The sequence below is a fragment of the Chinchilla lanigera genome, unplaced genomic scaffold (assembly GCF_000276665.1).
Source record: "Chinchilla lanigera isolate Chin_1 unplaced genomic scaffold, ChiLan1.0 scaffold00064, whole genome shotgun sequence".
NCBI classification, from domain to species: Eukaryota; Metazoa; Chordata; class Mammalia; order Rodentia; family Chinchillidae; genus Chinchilla; species Chinchilla lanigera.
In genome coordinates, this window is record NW_004955465.1 from 3,158,642 (window position 1) to 3,180,740 (window position 22,099).

General features: G+C 43.2%; 1 protein-coding gene across 2 annotated transcripts in view; it reads left to right on the forward strand.

The window, feature by feature from the left end:
* Positions 1-22,099, forward strand: part of Nedd9 (neural precursor cell expressed, developmentally down-regulated 9) — a 180,073-nt gene that overhangs the window by 57,233 nt on the left and 100,741 nt on the right. For both annotated transcript variants that reach the window (XM_013521849.1, XM_005398827.2), the window contains exon 2: positions 16,974-17,140. Coding sequence is in view for 1 of the 2 variants with exons in the window: in XM_005398827.2 (XP_005398884.1) it covers positions 17,129-17,140 (12 nt within the window). In the remaining variant the exon portion in view is untranslated. The remainder of the gene's footprint in view (positions 1-16,973; positions 17,141-22,099) is intronic.

Below are 22,099 nucleotides of genomic sequence, written 5' to 3' on the forward strand. Positions count from 1 at the left end.
GAACCAGAGCTCCCCGAAAAGGTACCACAGCCATCCTCAGCAACAGTGAGGTTCCAAGCTCCTCCAATGATCAAGAGGGCCAAGTTTCTATCAGGGAAGCCAACACAGCAAGCTTCTCTAGGAGACCGGCAGTGCACCATCTTCTCCTCTTAAGCCAGGAAGCGATGCTCAAAGTGAGGACCAGAGTTCCCCAAAGTGAACCAAAAGTCGCTGGTACCTGGCACTGACGGTGTGCATTTGCTAGGACCAGAGGTGGTACAGAAGTCGGAATTGTCTTGCTTGGATCCTGGCTTTGGGGCACTGGATTAGGTCCTGCAGGAGAGGGTGCTGGTGATGTCACTTGCTTGGAATGGTCAAGACAAATGGCCTTCTACTCACAATTAAACCTTGGGGACCAGAGCTCTCAATTTGGCTACTGGTGCCTGGAGGTAGGACTGTCAGATTTAGCAAAATATGAATATTTTTATTGGATATATATTTTTAGTATGCAAATTTGGGGTGGGGGGAGGATTCAAATTTGGCTGGGTGCCCTGTGTTTTACGTGGAGCAGTTTCGGGTGAACTCACAGTTGTTTTCTTCAGATTGTGTCTTTAGTAACGAAGGTAAGGACTCTATTCCTTGCAAAACTTACTTCAAAGAGAATAGCAATTGAAGTTTCTCTACCTTAGTGTGAATTTTGAGTGCCTCTCCCTGCTCTCCCGCTCTCTAGGTACATGGTATTCTAAGCCTCCTCTCCCTTGTGAAATATGAGGGATAAGAGACCTTATCCCCAGGGAGGGAACTTCTGGTCTTGTGTCCAAAAAGTGTTGGTTCCCCTCTTCCCTCAAGGAAGAGGTCATTGCTGGCCAAGGTGGATGTGGTTGGAGATAGTTGAGATCCTACTTCCGCCTGATCCCTGCCAGTCGGGGGCAAACTGGGAACAGGAGAAAGGAACAACAGACACCAAAGCATGACCTCAGCCACGCCTGTCCGCCTGCACCAGTGCTTTCTGACCCATCAGTTGCTTAATCAAAAGCAGTTTCAAATACTTTCTTTATTAAGAATAACCAGCTGAGATTCTGCTAAAACAAAGGTATTACCCTTGGTGAGAGCCACCGATTCATCTTCCTTCCTTCCTTCCTTCCTTCCTTCCTTCCTTCCTTCCTTCCTTCCTTCCTTCCTTCCTCCCTTCCTTTCCTCCCATCCTTTCCTCCCTCCCTTCCCTCCCACTCTTCTTTTCTTCCTTACTTCTTTATCACATGCATTGTTTTTCTTTTTCTCTTTTAAATCATTAACAACACATGCTCTAAGGTGTTTTTAAACCTCTGGAGGATGCTATAATTTGGATCTGGAGTCTTTCAAAGGTCCACCTGTTGAAATTTGGTCCCACTGTGGCCTTCTTGGGAAGGGGTGGAGCACTTAAAGGTGGGGCCTAGTCCCCTCTTAGAGGATGAGGGGATGCTGCTGAAGGAGATGTGAGGCCCTGGTGTCTTCCTCTCCCTCCTGAGGGTGATTTTGCTCATCATAGGCTGCTGTCTCCCGAAGCAACAGGGCCCACTGACCATGGACTGAAACCTCCAAAACCATGGATAGAAATAGGCTCTCTGTCTTTATAAGCTGATTGTCTCAGGCATTTGTTAATGGGAACAGAAAGCTGACTGCACAGAGGTACACAGTATGAAAGCCTCTTTCTTAGCTTTGTCTGCTATCAAAGCTGCTTGGCCCCCAAAGTCCACCACGTACACATTCATACACACAAGTAAACTATTCATGCTGACAACTGTTTCTCTCCACAAATGTGTTTAATGTATATAAAATTAAATGTGAGTCAATGCTGTTATCCCCCAAGTAATAGCCTACAAAGTGTTAAATCATTGCTGTTCATCTTGCTCTTTTCCATCACCATTATAGCCTAGAGATCTTTTCATAATGAATCGAACTGTTCTTTTTTATACCATCACAGTGCTCCAATTGTAAGGATAAGCTTAATTTATTTAACCAAGTCTCTGTTAACAGAGCTTTAGATCTATTCTGATATTTTGCTATAACCAACAGTGTTGGACCAAGTAAACCTGCACTGTGTCCTCTCACATATTTGCAGCATAAATTCTTTTGAAGAGCATCTCAGGGTCAAGTTCACACAGGTACAATCCTGATGGATAGGGATACATTGCCTGTCATAGTCATCCTACTGACCACACTTCCGCCAACAGTGTGACAGCTGCAGCAATCGCCATCGTGACAAATTTCCTAGGATGAGGACATGAGGACAGAGTGGGAACCAATGGGAGGTTCTTTAACTAGAAGCCTGGGTTCCCCACCACATTCCTCACAGTGGTTCCTATTGAAATTCTTAAACCTGGGGTTTTTATTGTACAGTCCAAGGTGGTAATATTTTATTTTTGTAACTATAACAGAATAAATTAGATTATTTTGCCTGCAAGCCATAAAACACAGTTCCACTCAGCTTGGTGGTGGGACAGTGAGAGTGAGTGTGAGAAGAGAAGGCAGGAGGGTGATCATTGTCAGGACAAGAACACCTCAGCTAGTGCGGAGGTGGAAGTCCACCCTTGCTTCCAGAAGGGACAGCATCCTACAGCCAGAGGACCACAAGGAGGCTGCCCTGTCACCCATCATGGCTTCTGTGTATTTCAGTCCTTCTTTTAGGAAGCCTTTTTTCTGTCTTTTGCTCAACCTTTACACCAGTAAAAGATGGCCGTTCACACTGGAGAGGGAAGAAATAAATGTTGTGTGTGGGGGGGTGGTCTTTATGCTTTGATTCCCTGCTCCCAGAGAATGGCCTTGCCCTGAACCTTGGGGCACGTGCCCATCCTGGCTCAAGCAGCTGTGAGTAGGAGAGTCGGCTGATGGTGCTGCCCAAATGGGAACACCGGCCCCACTCTGAGCGAGCAGAGCACACGGGAATCTTCTGAGCAAGGTGGATATTGCAAATGTGCCCTGCACCACCACAAACACAGTGGCTTTTCTTTGTCACTTGAACATGATAACAAAGATTATAAAAACAGAGTAGAAATAAATGAAGTCCAAGTGTCCAATAAATCTCTCATTAAAGCACTTAGTGGGTTCTGAGGTTATCATGTCACTGTGGTAGAAATGAATTAGGCATAAATTATACAAATTCTCAATTCTGTTCTTTGTTCTTCAGCAGGTAATTTCTTAAATACTAGGTTATCAAAGAAGCGTTTTCAGAAAAAGAAAAAAACAAGCTTTTTCACAAAAAAAATTATATTTTTTTGAAACAAAAACTGTCAGGGCTGAACTAGAGGACATATTTCCAAGTGACGGGTAATGTCCTTTTAGAAGAGTGAGCCATTTCTTTTTGCAACTTAAAGACAAAATAGCCTGAGAAAAAACTGCCGAGTCTGTGAGTCATCTTATTAAGGGTTCAGTTTTCTAAGTGCGACCTTATGCTAGCGACAGTGCCTGAGTAATGAGAAAACAAGCCAAGTTAGGAAACCCCACTTCTACAAGAGGAAAAACACCCAGACAACAAAATCTGGAGCTAATTCTAATTACATAATGCACGTGAGTCATGCATGTCGTCAGAGAGCACAGAGGCATGAGCGAGGACCCCACCCTCTTCCACATTTTTGAGATATGTAGACTGTAGGGTAATATAGCCTCCTTTCACCCTTCCTTCCTTCCTTCCTTCCTTCCTTCCTTCCTTCCTTCCTTCCTTCCTTCCTTCCTTCCTTGCTATAGGGTTTTCCTTTTTCTTTTGCATTCTGTACTGTGCTTGTCAGAATGGTCAGCAGTTTCTTCTCTCTGGCTGTTAAACCCTGTGGAATTGGCATCCATCCCTGTCACTCCATTAAAACTGAGCCCCATAAGAACAACCATAATCTAATTGCTGAATTCTTTTCTCTCTAGCTCCTGTACTACCACACTATTCTGAACTGCCTCCCAGTTGTCCTCTGTGTCCTCATAGGAGTGATTGTTCCCTGTGGTCCTGTCATCTTCCTTCCCTATTCTATAATCTCTGCCCATATGAAGTCATAAAAACTCCTGCTTTGGCTTGGAAGCTCCAAGCTCATCACTCCAAAATCTGAATCTCCAACTTTCCCTCCTTGCTGGGTCCCACATGGTACAGATAACTTCTTGGGTCCTTCCCCCTTATGTTATTCCCCACATGAAACTGGAAAGTCTTCATGTTGGCATACATTTATTTCTTAATTTCCTCTTTTTCAGAATGATGTTAACCTCTACCCCATCTCCTACCTCACAAATGGCTCCCTCTCCATCACCCTCTAATTCTAGTCAATTACTATGTTTTCTTTCTGTATTCTACTTGTTAAATACCCACTTCCTATGCTCTTCATTGTGTAACTGCCTTAACTCAAATCCTTCTTATTTCTCATTTGGATTCCAGAGTTTCCTGTTACCCTTGGGGATATATTCCCAGGCCTCCAGTAGATTCTTGAAACCATAGCACCAAGCCTTCTATATATTATGACTTTTCCTATACATACATACATCCCTATGGTGAAGTTCAATTTATAAATCCAGTCCAGTGGGAGACTAACAATAAGTAATAATAAAATAAAATGATTATACTATAATAAATTATTTAAAGCTCATACATTATTTATTTCTGGAAGCTTCCATTTAGCATTAGAACTGAAAGTGCAAATAAGAGGAGACTACTATGCCACCACAGCTTTGTAAAATAGATTTCTCTATGTCTCCATGCCTGCTGCCCTTCCAATTCATCTACAGTATTCATTGTGATGTTAATGGAAGAAAATGTTATTGAGCCAGGTATGGTGTCCCATGCCTGTAATCCCAGCACTGGGGAGCCTGAAGCAGGAGGATTGCCATGAGTTTGAGGCCAGCCTGGACTACACAATGAGTTCAAAGCTAGCCTAAACTACATAGTAAGACCCTGTCTCAAAAAACAAGAAAGAAACAAAAAAAGTGATTGAGGTACTTCTTAATTAAGACTCTTTAAGTTCTTTCCCACTTCCTGCAGGATGAAGTATGGAAATGGTTGCAATAGTCTAGGAGAAAGACAATGAGCTATGACAGTGACAATTGAAATGAGGAGAGGCAAGAAAAGGGAGAGAGCTGAGAGATTCTGCAGAACTTGAAATGATGAGTCCATGACCAACTTGACTTGGGAGTTGGAGTAAAGGAGAAATAAGGAAAAAACTCAGTCTAACTCAGATAGTTGGATGAATCCTGGTCCCATTCTCTGAGACTGGCGACCCTAGATCCTGCCTTTCCTTGTGTGATCCACAGTGAGTTCAGTTACCTGGGTGAGGCATGCGTCTGGGAAAGCAAGACTTTCAGGAAACCCCATGGATCTGGCTGGAGATGAGTCAGAGACCTAGTAAAGAAGAAATAAAAATTACTATCAGATGGGTGAAGGAGGCATTGCAAGTCCTTATAAACAGTCACCACCCAAGGACTGTACAGAAATGGAAGGTGGCACAAGCAATGTCCTCTCTTCTGCCAGGAGACTCCTACAACAGACCGGGATAAGAATGAGAGCCAAGTACCTCCAAGATGTTACCTAAGTGTAAAAGGGTCCTAAGAACTTATAAGTGTGACTTACACCCTCATTCATTTGGTTGGCTTTTTACTCCCATTTGGGATATCTAGCTGCTTGCAGAAAATGTGGAAGCATGAATTATTTTGCTGCTATGCCTCCAGGGTGCCCATGGGAATGCCCAAACATATGAACTAAGAGTTCTTTTCTTCTCACTCTCATTATTGAGATCTACCCATTTAAAACAAAGGAAAGCCTTGTTTTGTAGAGCTTTAAATCATACCTAAGGCTTTCCAGTTCGTGTAAAACCCAGTCCTCTCCAAGGATCACTCTATAAGAACTGAGGTCATTTGAAGGCTATACACCAACATTTAAACTGATTAAATTGAGCCAAATCACCCAGTTTCACTTTTGATCCGAGTTCAAGTGTGTCCAATGCATTAGGGTATTAAATCCTCAATGAATTCTTCTTTGGCATGGCCTGCCAAGATCACTGCTATTTATTTGTTATATACAAATGGAAAAAAGCATAGCATTTTCCTGTTGGAGTTTTCACAGGTAACCTGGTTAGGCTCATGAATGGGGACCCAAGGGAAAGTTAAAGCACATAACCTTTCCTGCCAAAAGGCAGCACAATTCTGAAATTTCTCTGTCTGCACATGGCTGAGGGACTGCTTTATGAGGGATTTAATTGTCTCTGTCTTCCTAGTTACCTACCAAAATAAACTGTACAAATCCCAATGGAGTAAAAGGATTCTATCATCTGCTGGCAACCAAAATCTCAGTAGGTCTCTGAAGCCTAGAGAGATGAAATTGCTGAAGACAATGAGTAACTCTAATTCAAGAGACTTTTACTGCAGGCATAGTGGTCAGTGGTCCTGAGCCCAGGATTACCCTGGGCAGAACCATACTGAGACAGAGCTACTTTCAGTCCCAGTGCCCTGTTCCTCTTCTCTCCTAGGTGAACATCACCTGCCCCCATGAGGATCTTTCTGACATCTTTTTTCATACATCTGACACAGGTCAGTCCCCAGCCCCCGGGAGCCCACCATTTGATGACATGCTAACTAGGGAGCTGCGCTCAATTTTTGACCTTCACAGCTGATAAATGCTTTTAACTAAACAGCGTTGCACATCCACTGGAGGCTTCCTTCAGTATCTTACCAGAGAAGTAGAACTGTCACAAATTATGACAGGACCAGAGAAAGAGAGGTTTCTGGTTAACAAAGCTTTCTCTAGTGTTCCACCAATTATATATCCAGGTGACAACCCAGATGTGACAGAACTGAGGGTAATGGCTCCCTCATTTTGTACAGTTGGGACCCAGAAATGGCTCAGAGCAACGCTCCTGGGACTACTAGAGCCTGTGTCTCCTGACAGGAAGGCCAGGTTCCTCCTGCTGTGGAGACCTTCACATACTGGAAGCCTCCTGTGGCTGACAGAATTACAAAAGGTTGGAGGATGTCACATATCTCAACAGGTACTTGTGTTTCTTCTCACAAAGGCCTTTACATAGAAGGATCAGACACCGGGCCAGAGAACCGTCCAAGGAGACATGGGAAACATGTAGACTGGGAGTCTACACACTTCAGTACAGGCTGCCAGCCATCAGTAATTTAGACACATGTCCTGAGAGAGCCATAGAATCTGCCTTCCTCAGTGCTGCGTATTCCAACTCACAGAAAGAAGCCTCCTGTAGACAGAAGCTTGCCATTTGTCCCTTCTTAACCTGTATTTCTGGATTCCTCTCCATCTACTCTTTTTTTTCTACCACCAGGAATTCTGGAGCCCCAGTGAGTATACTTTAACCTAGGTCCTCTTTCACCAAACATTCACTGGACACCTACTAAGTACCAGGTGCTGAGCTAGGTCCTGAGGAAACAATGATAGAGCTGCCACAGTTATCACTTACAAAGGTCACATTGTCTGAATGTTTGCTCCTGGATGACTCTCACACATGCATGTGGACAGTGAGTGTCTGCTTAACCCCAAATCCCCACATATATGTAGTCTAACAAGATGCTGCTTTTCTAATGTGTAAATTTTTATATATATATATATAATCTTCAAAGGATTACAAATTAAATTGCACTAGTAACTCTTATAACAAATTTCCTTTACTGGAAAGACATACATTCTATTAAATCAGGTTTTTTGGAGGAAAATTTATGCTAGAGGGTCATCAAACCCAGATGTTTTATCCTGTGAAACCTCCTTATAATCCTGGCCTACTGGAGTTGCAAAGGATCTTAGATGTTATCTAACTCTGAAGATTTGAATTTTTTTCTTTGCCTTTTTTAACAAATGAAATAGTTTTGCTATAAATAATATTGAGAGTTCAAAAATATAAAAGAGTTAAAACTGAAATTGCTTTGGTCAAAGGAAAGATAGAGAACTAAAGCTCTTCTAACTTCTCTCCTCATCCTCTGCCTCTGCTCCCACACAGAATGTGGAACTATTCTCCACAGCAACCATGATCTGCTCTTCATGGTGCACAGGAGGAAACTGTGTCTCAAAAAGAGGAGATGAGAGGTCACAGGTTGCTCTCCAGCCACTTCACAAATCTTAACCCATGAACATGCACCGTGTGGAAGAAAGGTGAACAACGGACATACCATGAAGAGTCTGATGTGTCATCTTGGAAACTTCAGACACTGTCTTAAGAGCAATAGAAAAGACATTGTAGGTTTTTCGTTCACCTAGGTCTTGGAGATTCACTTTTTAAAACATTTTATTGTAGAAAATTTCAAAAGTATAGAGAATAGTATTGATCAGCCAGTTTCAATAATTATCAGCCCATGTAAAACTGTGTTTCCTTGTCTAATTCTTCTCACCTCTGAAAATGTTTATCTCTACAAGATGAAGATTATACACACACAGATATACACACAAACAGATGGCCTGGCTATGAAAGGTAGGAGAGAGATAGGGCAATAGAGGAGAGGGAGAATTAAGTCCATGGAGGGCGTTTCAAAATAATGATATTGGATATCTGTCTAAACCGTACGCTAGTGTAACAAACTGCAAGTTGTGTCACCTCTAAATTCTTATGCTGAAGCCCTAGTCCCCTGCGTAGCTGTATTTGGAAATAAGATCTCTAGAAAAAGTGATTCTAGTTGACAGTGCCTATAAGAGTGATGCCCTGATCCAATAGGATTAGTGTCCTCATAAAATGAGACACCAGAAACCTCTTTCTCCTTCTTCCTTGACCACCACTTGCCAGAAGCATGTACAGAAAGATGGTGACTGCCCATAAACCAACAGCAGGGGTTTCAGGGTGAAACCTGTCTTGCTGGCACCTTAACCTTGGACTTCCAGCTTTCAGAATTGTGAGCAATTAATGTCTGTTGTTACAGCTAAAATATCCAGCCTGTGGTAGCCCTACCAGTGGGGGATTGACAACTGGTGGTCAACTTGTAACACCCAGGTGAAATTTATAAGTGTGGCTCTGCTGGAAGAACTTCTCACGCTGGCTTTCAAGATGAACTTGGCTGTTCTTATCATACAAGGAGCTCGGGATCTTGCTGTAGCTGAGAATGGCTTCAGTTCACTTTGAGGGAGTTCTGGTCCTCACTTTGAGCATTGCTTCCTGGCTCTGGAGGGGAAGATGATGCACTGCTCAGTCTCCTGGAAAAGCTTGTTACGTTGGCTTTCCTGATGGGAACTCAGCTGTCCTGATCATCGGAGGATCATCCTCACTGTTGCTGAGGATGGCTGTGGTACTTTTTGGGGGAGCTCTGGTTCTTATTTTGAGCATCACTTCAGGCTCCAATGTAGATCCCTCAGTCTGCTAGCATAGATCCTTCATCCAGCTAGCACAGACTTTCTAGCTTCCACCACTGACCTTTGGGCTTTTCCAGTGCAGATCCATGACACAGGCCTCCATGAGACATTGTCATGGCCTCTAGGCCTCCCGTTGGACTCATGGAAAACACTGTTATGGACTCTAGGTCATCAGCTGCACTCATGCAGGACATTATCATGGGATCAAGGCCCTCAGCTGGATTCTTTGGTCTTTAGTGTGGACAGATTTCCTGCATTCTCTTGTATATGATTCTTTGTGTGACTATTATATGTAATCATATAAAATATGTCCTGTATTATATTGTTCCCCTTGCAAAAACCCCAAACCAAAGCACTACCCAATAAATATAGCCAGGTATTGTGATCAACATATTCTTTGCTTTTAAAATTTAATCCTCTAAAAGATCTCATAAGGTAAATGTTCCTGTGCCTCCTCTTTATAAATGAAAAGATGAAAGTTTACAGGGGACTGGAGGTATAGCTCAATAGTAGAGTGCATGCTTAGCATATGCATGGCCCTGGATTTGATCCCCAAAGCAAAAGAAGGAGAGAGAGAAAGAAGAGGGAGAGAGAGAAGAAAGAGAGGAAGGAAGAAAGGAAGGAAGGAAGGAAGGAAGGAAGGAAGGAAGGAAGGAAGGAGAGAGGGAAGGAGAGAAAGAAGGAGGGTGGGAGGGAGGGAGGAAGGGAAGAAGGAAGGAAGGAAAGAAGGAAGGGAAGAAGGGAGAAAGGGAGGAAGGAAGGGAAGAAGGGAGGGAGGGAAGAAGGAAGGGAAGAAGGGAGAAATGGAGGAAGGGAGGGAGGGAGAGAGAAAGGGAGGTAGGGAGGGAGGGAGGGAGGAAGAAAGGAAGGAAGGGGGAGGGAGGAAGGAAGGAAGGAATGAGGAAGGGAAAGAAGGAAGAAAGGGAGGGAGGGAAGAAGGGAAGAAAGGCGGTAGGAAGGGAGGGAAGGAGGGAGGAAGGGAGGGAGGGAGGAAAGGGAAGCTAAGAGGGGTAAATAAACTCACTTGCCTAAGGTGGCAGCCAAAAATGGCAGAAATTAGCAAGCAAAACATCATACAGTTTCATGGGACTGCAGTAAGGTGGTGTCATGGACTAGGTGTCTTAAACCAGAGATTTGTCACTTCACTGTGGTGGAGGCTAGAAATCTACCATCAAGATGTTGGCAGATTTGGTCACTTTTGCACGCTGTGAGGGAAGAATCTGTTCCAAGTGTCTTTCCTTGGTTCGTAGATGTTTATCTTCTCTCTGGGTCCTTGCTTATCACCTTCCCTCTATTCAACTACGTTCAACTTTTCCTTTAATAAAACCACTCATATAATTGAATGAGAGGCCCACCCTCTCCAGATGACCTCATCTTCGCTAATTGTATCTGCAATGATCCTATTTCCAAATGAGACACTACTGTTGAATGTTGTGCTGCATGGCTGGAATCCCAGCACTCTGGGAAGTTCAGGCAAGAGGAGCACAAATTTGAGCCCAGTTGCACAACCTAGCAACTCTCAAAAAACAAAAGGGTTCTGGGATTGCAGTTCAAAGTGAAGGCCCTGGGTCCAATCCCAAGTACAAAAAATAAAAATAAAATAAAATAATTTTTAAAAATAAGGTTTCATCCCTCTTTGGATACTGGGTGTTAGAACTTCAACATATAGAGGCAGGGAGGACACAATTCAACCCAGGCACCGCCTCAATCCTTGCCCAGGTGAATCATGGGAGCAGGCGGACTTGGCCAGCCAAGAAGCACCATGTTCTTAGGCAAAGCTACGGGTCATGGTGACCAGGGGTGGAGCAAATCAGGAGAGAGAGGGAGAGGAGGTGGCACTGAGTAACAAGAAGAGGGAATGGCTTGGGCAGGGGCAGACCATTCCTTTTTGCCACAGGAGAAGGGGAAGGAATGAGCATAAATGCAAAGGGCATTTACAGGCGCAGAGGGGATGTCGAGGGCTGCGTAGCAGCAGATGGCCCCTGCTGCTTTCCTCAGTCCACCAAGGCTGACAGTGAGGTCTGGGATCTGGTCAGCCAGAGACAAGCAATAACAGAGATTCGGAGGAGAGTGGGAGGGTTTGAAACAGCCCCCACCATGTAGAAATCACAACTGCCCACTGTGCCTAGAGGAGATCTATTATCCTAATGGAAAAACAGAGGACGAGAGGGTGCACTGGCCAGCGAAATAGAGGACAGCCTGACGCCAACAAGGGTCCAGATGATATTGGTGACCGGGGATTTATAGTAGCACCATTTGCGGGCTGTGTGAGGTTTCCAGCCATGTTCCGCAGCTGGGCAACTGATGTAGAGAAAGTAAACAGCTGAGTTTATCCAAGGCTGGGCTGTAGCCAAGCAAATGCATTAAAGGGACAAAGAGGCAAAGAGGTGACACATTTGGCAAGAGGAAGCGAAGTGAGGGGGCTGAGGGGCTTAAGTAGGTACAGCAAGAAGTGGGCGTGTGAGGAGACTGTGCCTGTCTGTGTTAAGGAAGGTTTGCCCACGTCCTCACAGAGCGCATGGCACTTGTTCCTCCTGGAGGAACAGATGTTGCCAGATGTGGCATGCTAATGAGCCACAAGCTGATGGGCTTTCCAGCTGAACTTCCTGCTCAGCGGTGGTCCCGATTGGCCCCAGCTGGGTCACAGCAACTTGTGTCCAGTGCTGCCACAACCACCAGAGCATGCTATAAGACAAATGCAACCTTGTGAGAGTGTTAGTCAGCTTCACATTGCTACGCTGAAATACCTGAGACAGGCTACTGATCAATAAAAGGTTTTCAGTTCACAGCTTTAGGAGACTTGAGTCCAGGAGCAGGAAAACCCACTGAGTTTGGAGTCTGGTGAAACAGCACCATGTGAGAGGAGGGTGAGTTTCAGAGAAAGTGCTCACATGGCCAGACAGGAAGCAGACAGTGAGGGGAAAGGACTAGGGTCACACAGCCCCCATTGGGAACACACTTCCCAAACCTAAGGACTTTTCACAAGTCTCCACCACCCAAAGGCTCTACCATGTGCCTGGAGTGCCTCTCTGGTGGTCATTACATATGGACGTTTGGGGGCATTGGGTACCCAAATTCTAGCAAAGGATGAGGTTGGTCCCTTTCCTGCACATAGCTGGCAGGGTGTTCACCCTCTATGTCCATTTGCTAATCTCTGTGGTATTTTAAAATACTATACTCTGTTTAAATCTTGAATTTTATTACCGTAAGTCTTCCTAAGCTACGAGTCCTCTTTTAACTGCCACATAACGAATAAAAACTATGGGTATTAGCACAGAATATTATTATTATATACTCATACTGACATTATAAGTAGTAAATTTGGAACTCCAAGTTGCTGTAAACATTTCAGTGTCTTCATATGGAGTGGGAGGGGGAGCCATAAATGCTTTAGAGGAAAAATGCTGTATTCAAGGTATTTCCAGCATACAATGGTTAAAACTAAAAAGACATATTATCAGAAGCAATGGGGACCATCATACCATGCTGAGGAGAATGTAAGTTGGTATGAAACAACTTTGGAGAGCAGTTTGGTGTTATCCATTAAAGTTGAAAATATGCACATCTGTCATCTAGCAATTCCATTCCTAAGTAAAAGCACAGAGAAATAAAGATCTCAAGAATAGCGCTATTCATAATAATTTACTACTGAAAACCATTCCAGTGTCCATCAGCATTATTATGGTGATGACAAATGCTGATCTGTGCTTAGGATATCACACAGCAATGAAAAACGCAAGCTACAATGAAAGGCAGTGTTGGGGACCACAAATTCACAATGGTTAATTTTGCATACCTCGCTAAGGGATAAATGGAGGCTTGGAAATATCGGTATCACCCTTTTGAGATTTCCCACTAACTCTTTAGGGATGAGCCATCTTCTCCAGCCACTAAGACTAAACTAAAACCACTAAGATTAAAGAACGCTCCAGGGCAAGATCCTCCTTAGCATAAGATCATCTCTGCCCTCTTGAGTCACCCTAGGGTTATCTGTTGCCCGCTGAGTCACTGATCTCTGAGTCTTCCACCGACCTTGAATTTTCTGCTACCCCTCCTGTCCTTGTACACACATGATAAACAGTGGCTGGCTTGGAGTGTCTTTGTCTCCACCCATCCTGAGGCACTGACCTCCCAGCCCCTCTTCACACATTACTAAATTTGTCTCTGTTTCTTATCTCATCTTCTCTCCATAACCTTCACACAGGCAGTTAGGGATCTTGGCCAGATCCCTGACAAGGCAACAACATAAGTGAATTTTGCAAACATAATGCTGAATGGAAGGGAACACACACACACAAACACACACACAAAAACTATCTAATTTATGCTAAATTCAAAACAGGGAAAGTGACTACACAGGAATATAAACTTCAGTGAGTAAAACATAAAGAAGAGCAAGGAACAGCTATAAGTCTGCTTAGTTACCTTTTAGCAGGTCCACCCCAATGAAAGATTTGAACAGAAAATTGTCACATTCACTAATTATGAACCTATAAATATTTTTCAGCACTGTTTTGCCTATGTACAAGTAAAACTGTAGTAGGTATTATATACATATTGTTTTTTTATTTTCATTTGATATATATAGTTTTTTGGATATTATTTCTATAAAACAAAGGATCAATATTCTTCCAAGTAAAAAATGTTCAAGATTCATTGGAGAATTGCAAAACCTGTGTGGTTTAGAGTAGAAGTACAAACAGAAGCCAGGCGTGATGGCACACCTTGTAATCCCAGTACTTTGGGAGTCTGCAGCAGGGAGCTCATGCATTTAAATTTCACCTGGACAACTAAGAGAGATCTTGTCTCAAAATAAAAAATAAAAATGCCTGAGGATATAGCTCAGCAGTAGAGTGCCCCTGGGTTTAACCCCTAGTATCATGGGGAGGGGGGAAGTATAAATGAAGAACTGCACAGCGGGGGCCTAAATACTTAAGAATTATAACTTGCACTAAAAAACTGTTAAATAAAAGTTGTTCTGTCCTGCTACCTGGACATAAAGAAGTGAGTAAAACATAAAGAAGAGCAGGGAACAGCTATAAGTCTGCTTAGTTATCTTTTAGCAGGTCCACACACATGATAAATGTGTGGTGACTGGGAAGACCATTTTGGATCTTAGAACTCTTAGACACTTGGATCTTACTAGAACGTGTGATGCAAGAATGGCTGCCAAGCCCAGTCATCCATCTTCCCCTCCACCCCATACCACATATGCCTACACCTCAAGCCCCAAGGGCGACCTTCACCAGATGGCCTCTTGCAGATAATCTGCTGCTGTAATAGGGATTAGTGAAACAGGTATTCAGATTCTATTAGACAGTAAGGACAGTGGCCCCAAAATGGAGTCAGGAGTTCCAAACTGGAGTCTGCTGAGTCACCACTCACCAGCCATCTTACAAAAACATCCACCAGGTGTCTCTGTCTGTCAGAGACCTCCCTAGAGCATGATCAGGCAGGTGATTGGCTCAAGGACGCATGGGCCCTGCATGGACACTGCATGAACACTGCATAGATTGAATCTTAAAAAGTATGTAGGCTCCCGTTGGTTAGAGATTATATTGCTTGTACAACAGCCCAAGCCCCCTTATAAATACCACTTTAAAAATGCCTAAAGTAACAGCCTATTGGGTATCCTACTCAGGACCCTTCCTAACTAGTGGGAGCTCTACTTCCTTACTTTTATATTTTTCATTTCCTTGCCTTTATATCTTTTAAGTCAATTTGCTTCCACCCTATCTCCTATAGCCATGGTTTGATTTTTTTTCACCATGGGACATAATTCTAGTATTTCAGCATCACTCCTAGGCCAGCCCTTCAAAAGGCAGACCTGAGGAAATGCCCATGAAGACCTGGATAGGCCTGAAATCCTTGGACGGGGACTCCCAGTATCCCAGTACTTGGCACTTGGTCTAGAAAGGGAAAATGGTTTCCAAGTGCACATGGTCTCTCAGACCCTCTAGACTCTTCTCCTTTTATGAAGATGCATGGTTGGAAGGAAGCCAGATCCCCAAAGCCCAAGGTCCCACATAGAGTCCCATTGCATGGGGCTAGTATTGCCTTGAAGGGGAAGAAATGGATTACATTGGGAAGAGCATTCAGAAGGCAGCTGGGGTCTTGGCAGTCACCTACAGTGGCAGTCCTGGGTGGCAGGTACATTTATAATAGTTTATTAAACTGTACATTTGTTTTCTATGGTTTTTTTGTGTGTGTTGTATTTCCCAGTAAAGGATTAATAAAATGTGTCCATACGCACATGCACACATACATACACACCATATATTTCTGGTGCTATAGTTTAAGGGATTCCCAAAGACAAATCAACTCTGAGTAGTTCTTATAAGTGCAGACACTATGGGCAGCTAAAATGCTCCAAGATGAGAGAACCTAAAGGGGAAGTGAGTAGATTGCTGGCATCACTAACTCTCCTGCTTGTCCTCTGCCCAGTCTGGGCTGAATACTTGGGTAACCATGCACGGGGTCAGGCAGAGCCGATGAGTCATGGCCTATGTCCTATTACCACGCCACTGCAAGTGCCTCAGAGGAGAATTCCTTCCCTCCTCCCTGCCATGATTATATACACTGTGTTTATCAAACCAAAATTACAGGAGGCCGTTCCTGCCTGAGTAGAAGCGTAAGGAAACCAACCCCCAATTACCCTCTGTTGGAATGCAGTTCTAGAAGGGCTTCTCTTCCTCATATGGGCAACTGGATGCTTCAGGAAATAGTTTGCTGAGCATTTACTATGTGCCAGACACAACCCTTATTTTTGGTTCACTTTCCACTTCGTTTTGAGTTTTTATTCTTGATAGGGGAAACTGTTTCATTTTTACAAAGATTCAGATAACTAATTCTCAAAAAGCTTTCCATGTATCCCACATGGTTTAAATATCAGGTTTTTGTAAGACTATACATTTCAATGGTAGTTCATAAACACACACACATACACACCTGACTTCAAAACTAAATCTTACAGCTGTGAGAAGATGAAAGGAAAGTTAAAAAAAATTGGCCAGAACCAGTCCACCAAAAGCCCAGTTGATTTTTCTTCCAAGAAAAAAAATCAAATTCTGGGCTTTGCATCTAAGCTGTTTAAAAGCCACAGTTCCAAAACACCAATTTTTCTCCTTTTTGGGAAACTAAAAAAGCATATGGCTCAAGTGACCTTCACAGACTTCTGGCCAGGGGTAGAGCCAGGCACATTTGGTGGCTTCAAAGTGAAAAGAGCAATATATTAAGTTGTCTTAAAGGGGAATATTGAGACCATAGCGATGAGAGGACAGAAAAAAGAAGCTCAATCAGTGACTAATGTGACAGGGTGTAGACAAGGAAGGGTTCCTCTCACCTTCACTTGGCAATATGCACCCACCGCCACGCAAGACGCCACTCACTGTCCATCTTCTCCCTCCTGCGTGCTTTCTCCTGACCCACTGCATAGTTGACCAGACTGTCATGTTTCACAGCACTGAATTTTTGGGTGGGCTCCTTGAGGGCAGGACCATATTTTATGCATCTTTTGAGTTCAAATTAATGTAGGAAGAATGCCATGAACACTTTCCATGATTGTATACACGCATGAATGAATGGATTTCTGAGATTATAGATTTGGCTATTCCAACAACTATGATAAAATCTTTGAATAACAAAAGCATCCCAACCCTTCACAGAGTTTACCCACCTTTTTGTTTCTAACTTCTGTTTTCAGCTGCAGTGAGCTGTGAGTCCACAATGCCAGGCGCTAGCAGGAGCATGTTGCGCATTCTTCAAGAGGAGTTATGAAAAGGAGGAAGCCGGCCAGCAAACCAGAACCCTGGAATTATCCTCCTGGAGACCCGGAGCTCCAGCATTCCGCGGGGGAAGATGTGGGCAAGGGTGAGTGGTGTGGAAAATAACGTACATTTTGTGATTTCCTTTTCTGCAGTTGAACTCAGATTAATTTCTCTAAAACAGTAATATGAATGCTGTCCCACTGTTACACAGGACTGCAACGTGTGTGTGTGTGTGTGTGTGTGTGTGTGTGTGTATGAATACATATAAATACATATATGAATATATTTGAATATATACATATATATGAACTTTAGGCAGCCGGATTTTGCTGTTAGATGAATTTTTCACATGGATAGCCTGAGGCATATAAGAAATCCTCTTCCATTGGGAAATTTCTGGGGAAGCAGTCCTCTGGGATACAGGTAAAAGATTACCCCTAGGATAGCTGGTTCCTGAGAGGGTCTGGAAGGTTTACTCGCGAACTGATCAGAAGTTGATCACCCAGTCAGGGATTAAGCCATTCTTTGGTTCCACTTTTCTTTGCCAATCACCTTAAACCACTGGACTTCTATTTAACCATTCCACAAGAAAATCAGCTTGGCTTGCTGTAGGGATTAAGGTTAAAATGGTCAACAAAGGTTTCCTAAAGCTTTATGAACATTAAATATAAGAAATTGCATGTAATTGCATCTATTCATTGGCTTCCAAGGGAGCCAGGCATCATGGCATGGTGCAGTGAATTGGGGGTCATGAGTGTGTGTCCTTGTAATAGAGTTGGCCTGAGGTTGAGTTACTTGGGTTTTTTTAAATCTTTGTTTCTACTTTCATAAAATGGTAATAGAACAATTGTCTAAGGATAAAATGAGAAGATGCACTGAAAATAATGTGCTCAAAAATGATTAATTCTCATATATGTTGAGTCCAATTATCTGTTGTTTATATTATGTAGAGAAGCAAACAATTTAAAAATACTTATCATAGTTCTATTCATGGTACTATGAAATGGTATGTGTGGGTGTGTGCAAAACCAACAAATAAAAAAGCACCAAGCACTGAGCAGTCATCTCAGGCCAAAGAGGGCTATATTTTATTTGCAGGAAAAAGGCTATAAGCTAACTATAATGACAAATATTTGCTCTAAACATGTTGATAAACCATAAAAGGATCTCCCTGAAAGTTGTTAAAAGCAAGTTTGGTTTTCACATCACTGTGATGTTTAAGGTACATTATCACCTCTTAAAAATCTCGTTTAGTTCTTGGATTCTAGGATATAAATCTGTCATAGCATTGGACCCTTCAGAGGCTTCAATCAAACAAACTTACTAATCCAACTTGGAATGAATTACACTTATCTGTGACTCCCCGAGCCACTCACCAAGAATATGAATTTCCTTTTGTATAGTGAAACATAATTAATCTCTTATTTGTTTATAACTACTCAGCCAGACTTACTGATACAAAAACAGGGAAAGAAAAGAAGCCCTTAAGCAAACCAGTATTTCGTTCCATTTGAGTCCCTGCAATGACTGTACTGTGTTTCCTCCAATACATGCTGATTCTTGACTTCAGTGTTTGAGACCTAACAACCAGGCAGTTCTACCTCCTGAAATCTTTGATTTGCATTAGAATTATCTACACGAAGAGTGGAGATGTCCACTGAGATCTGTAATTCCAAAACATCTGTGATTTTTCCTGTCACCATTAAATTTTATTTCAGTGTCACACACACGCACACGCACACATGCATGCATGCACACACCACTTCATACCAGCATAAAAGAACATAAGTATTTTTAAATGATCATTATCACCTAGTGAACAAGAAAATTTATTCCATGTTAAAGTGCTTCCTAAGGATATATTTCCAGTGCTTTTGAGGGAGTAGTATGTCGCTTAAAAATGTGGACCTGAAGCCATAACTTCTCTACTTGCGCCACAACCCTACCACCAACAAGTAGTAGGACCTTGGACAAGTTAATTAATCTCTTTGTGTCTCAGTTTCTTTGCCCATAAAATGAGGATGAGAACACCCACCCTGAGGGATTGTTGTGATTATTAAAAATGTAAATTGCTTAGAATTGCAGCCACCACATAAGCCCTCAACAGATGCTTCTGGTGACACCTGCGCTAGGTAAGAGGGCCAGTCTGCACATCTCCTGGAAATCACACAAGGGAAAAGAGGCAAGATGCCACAAGTGAGCAAAGGCCTGCTGGCGGATGGGCCTCGCAACTCTGGTGCAGGCCATGCTTGGTGGCTCTGCTGAGCTTCCTTATGTTGTGGGGTTCCGGTTCCATCAGCAGCAGTGAAGACATCATGGTTAGCACAATCCTCTGCAGAAACCTGTGCTACAGCCATAATATTCTGAAAAATATTTTTATCATAAATATTCTCAAAAACAAACCCCTTACAGGAAGCCCATCAGATAAAGGCAAGCCCAAATGCCCTGTACAAATAGGAAAGTGAACAGAAAGCGGAGAGGTCACATTTCACCTAGCGGTGCAGAAGGGCCGGGCACCCGGTCACTCGTTTGCTGTAGTTGTTTGGCTTTTGTTCCTTTTTCAGAGCTGGTAGTTTACCCATTAGCTGAGGCCCGACTAGCAACGATAAAGAGGCTGGCTCAGTAAACCTGGAAGACTGCAAAGGAAATCTTTTCAACTACAGACCTTTTTCTTTGTTGTCTTACTCCTCCTCCCCAAAAGAGGGCAAGAGGCTAGCAGCTGGGCAAGGAGTGCTGTGGTTTAGCTAAGGACAAAAAGCCAAACCCGGTGCTTGCGTCACAGAAGACCAGAAAATGTTGACTGATGGAATTTGAAAAGGTTGCCCTTTTTCCCCCACTAAAAGCAAGTTCAAGGCAGGTCCAAAGTAGTTGTCTACACTATGTATTTACATCTAAGTGTCCTAAAAGGGGAATTGAGATCGAGAGGGGGTAATTCACATACTCTTTAATCACTCTTGTAAAGATATTATAATTCTGACAGCTTTTAAGGAATATGAAAACTCTAGTGAAAATTATCACTCATCATCATTATACTTAAGAGACAGATTAACCTGCTCAGAGTTCCAAGTTGGTGCTTAGGGCATGAAGATGAAAGGGTAGGGATCTAAACATAGAAAGAGCTCTAAATCTGCCTGTATGAGTATGTACAGGCTGCTATAACAAAATACCACCAATGGGGGACTCAGACAACAGGAAGCTCCTTCCTCACAGTTATGGGGTCCAGGAGTCCAAGTTCAAGGTGCAGGCAGGGATGGTTTCTCCTGAGGTCTCTTTCCTCGGCTTGTCAGTGTTGTCTTCTCCCTGTGTCTTCATATAGCCTTCTCTCTGTGTCTTTTTAGAAGGACACTACCATATTGGATTGGCCCAGCCTTACAACCTCACTTTAGCTTAACCACCTCCATAAAGACGCTGTCTCCAAACTCAGTCACATTCTGAGGTAGTGCAGGTTTGCACTTGAATTTATGAACTGAAGGGAGGCCGCCGCTCTGCCTGTCACACCACCTAAACGTGAGCGTGTGTATCCACAAGGACAATTTGGGGGCTTGGGGGTGGGGCTTTTTTGGTTTTTTGTTTGTTTAGAGACAGAGTCTCATTCTGTAATTCAGGCAATCCTTGAACTCACTACATAGCCCAGCCTGGCCTCAAACTTGTGGCGATTCCTCCCGAGTGCTGGGGTTACAGGCATGTGCCACTACGCCTGGCTTTGGACAATTTGGTTTAACATCACAGTCAAGTTCCCAGCCAAACAAATTCTGAGATGGACTGAAAGAGGCTTATGAGGAATGCTCTCGGGAATGCCCTCAAGGATAAAGAGGAAGCAGAATTAGGCAGGAGAAGTCAAGGTTAAAATAAAGGCCACAGGGTGGGAGAGATAGCTCAGCAGCATAGCACCTGCCTGGCAAGTGCAAGGTCTGGAGTTCAATTCCTGGTACCAAAAAAAATGTTTTTAAAAAGGCCACAGCTGATTGTTTGGCCCTCTGGATCCGTGGTGGTCCTTCTGAGTTGTCTGGAACTGAAACAAGAGTTTGGGACTTCACATCCCTGCCTGCACCACATGTTGGATGTGGGCTGCCCCAGGGAGGAGGCCGGATATGCAAGAGGAAGCTCTCTTTGGCCAAGGATAATCCAGGAAGGACATCTGCTTGAGAGTTGCTGGTTTCCTGCCCTTCAGTAGCTGACACAGTGAACAGCTGCTCAGGCTGAAGTGGCGTCTCTGGTTGGGGCACCTCAGTGTCTTCTTCAATGTAAGGATTACTCTTCCCCAGGGAAGTTTCTCCAAGTGAACTGTTTTCTTCATAAGACAATTTCATAACCTACAGAGTGGGAGAGAATATTTGCAAACTGCAGAGCTATAAGTGGTTAATATTTAAGTGTATACACACACACACACACACACACATATGACTTATACAACTGACAGGAAAACCTAGGTTTTTTTTTAGATGGGCAAAGGATCTAAATAGATATGTCTTAAAAGAAGAAATACAAATGGCCAACAGGTACATGCAGAACATCCCTAATGACCAGGGAAATGTAAATCAAAGCCACAATGTGACATCATCTCATACCTGTTAGGATGTTTTTTTGTGAAAAACTAAGACAAGTGGACCAGGATATGGGGAAAAGGGAATCCTTGCACTCTGTTGGTGGGAGTATAAATACCTGCAACCATGACAGAAGACAATAAGGGGTTCTTCAAAGAATTAAAAGTGAAGCTACCAACACACTTACTTCTGAGTGTATACGTTCAAAGGATTGGAAATTGGTGTGTTGAAGAGATGTCTGCATACCATGTTCACTACAGCATTGTTCATGATAGTCGAGATAAGGAAACTCCCTATGTGACCATCTGCATATAAACACGTGATCACATTGTAGTATACATAGATAGTGAAATACTACTCACCATTGAAAGGAAGGAAATCCTGTCATTTGTAAGAACATGGATGGAGCTAGAAGACATTATACTAAGTGACATAAGCCAGTCAAAGAAGGACAAATGGCGTATGGCCTGACTTATATGTAGAAACTAAAAAAGTCCCCTTCATAGAAGCAAGGAGTA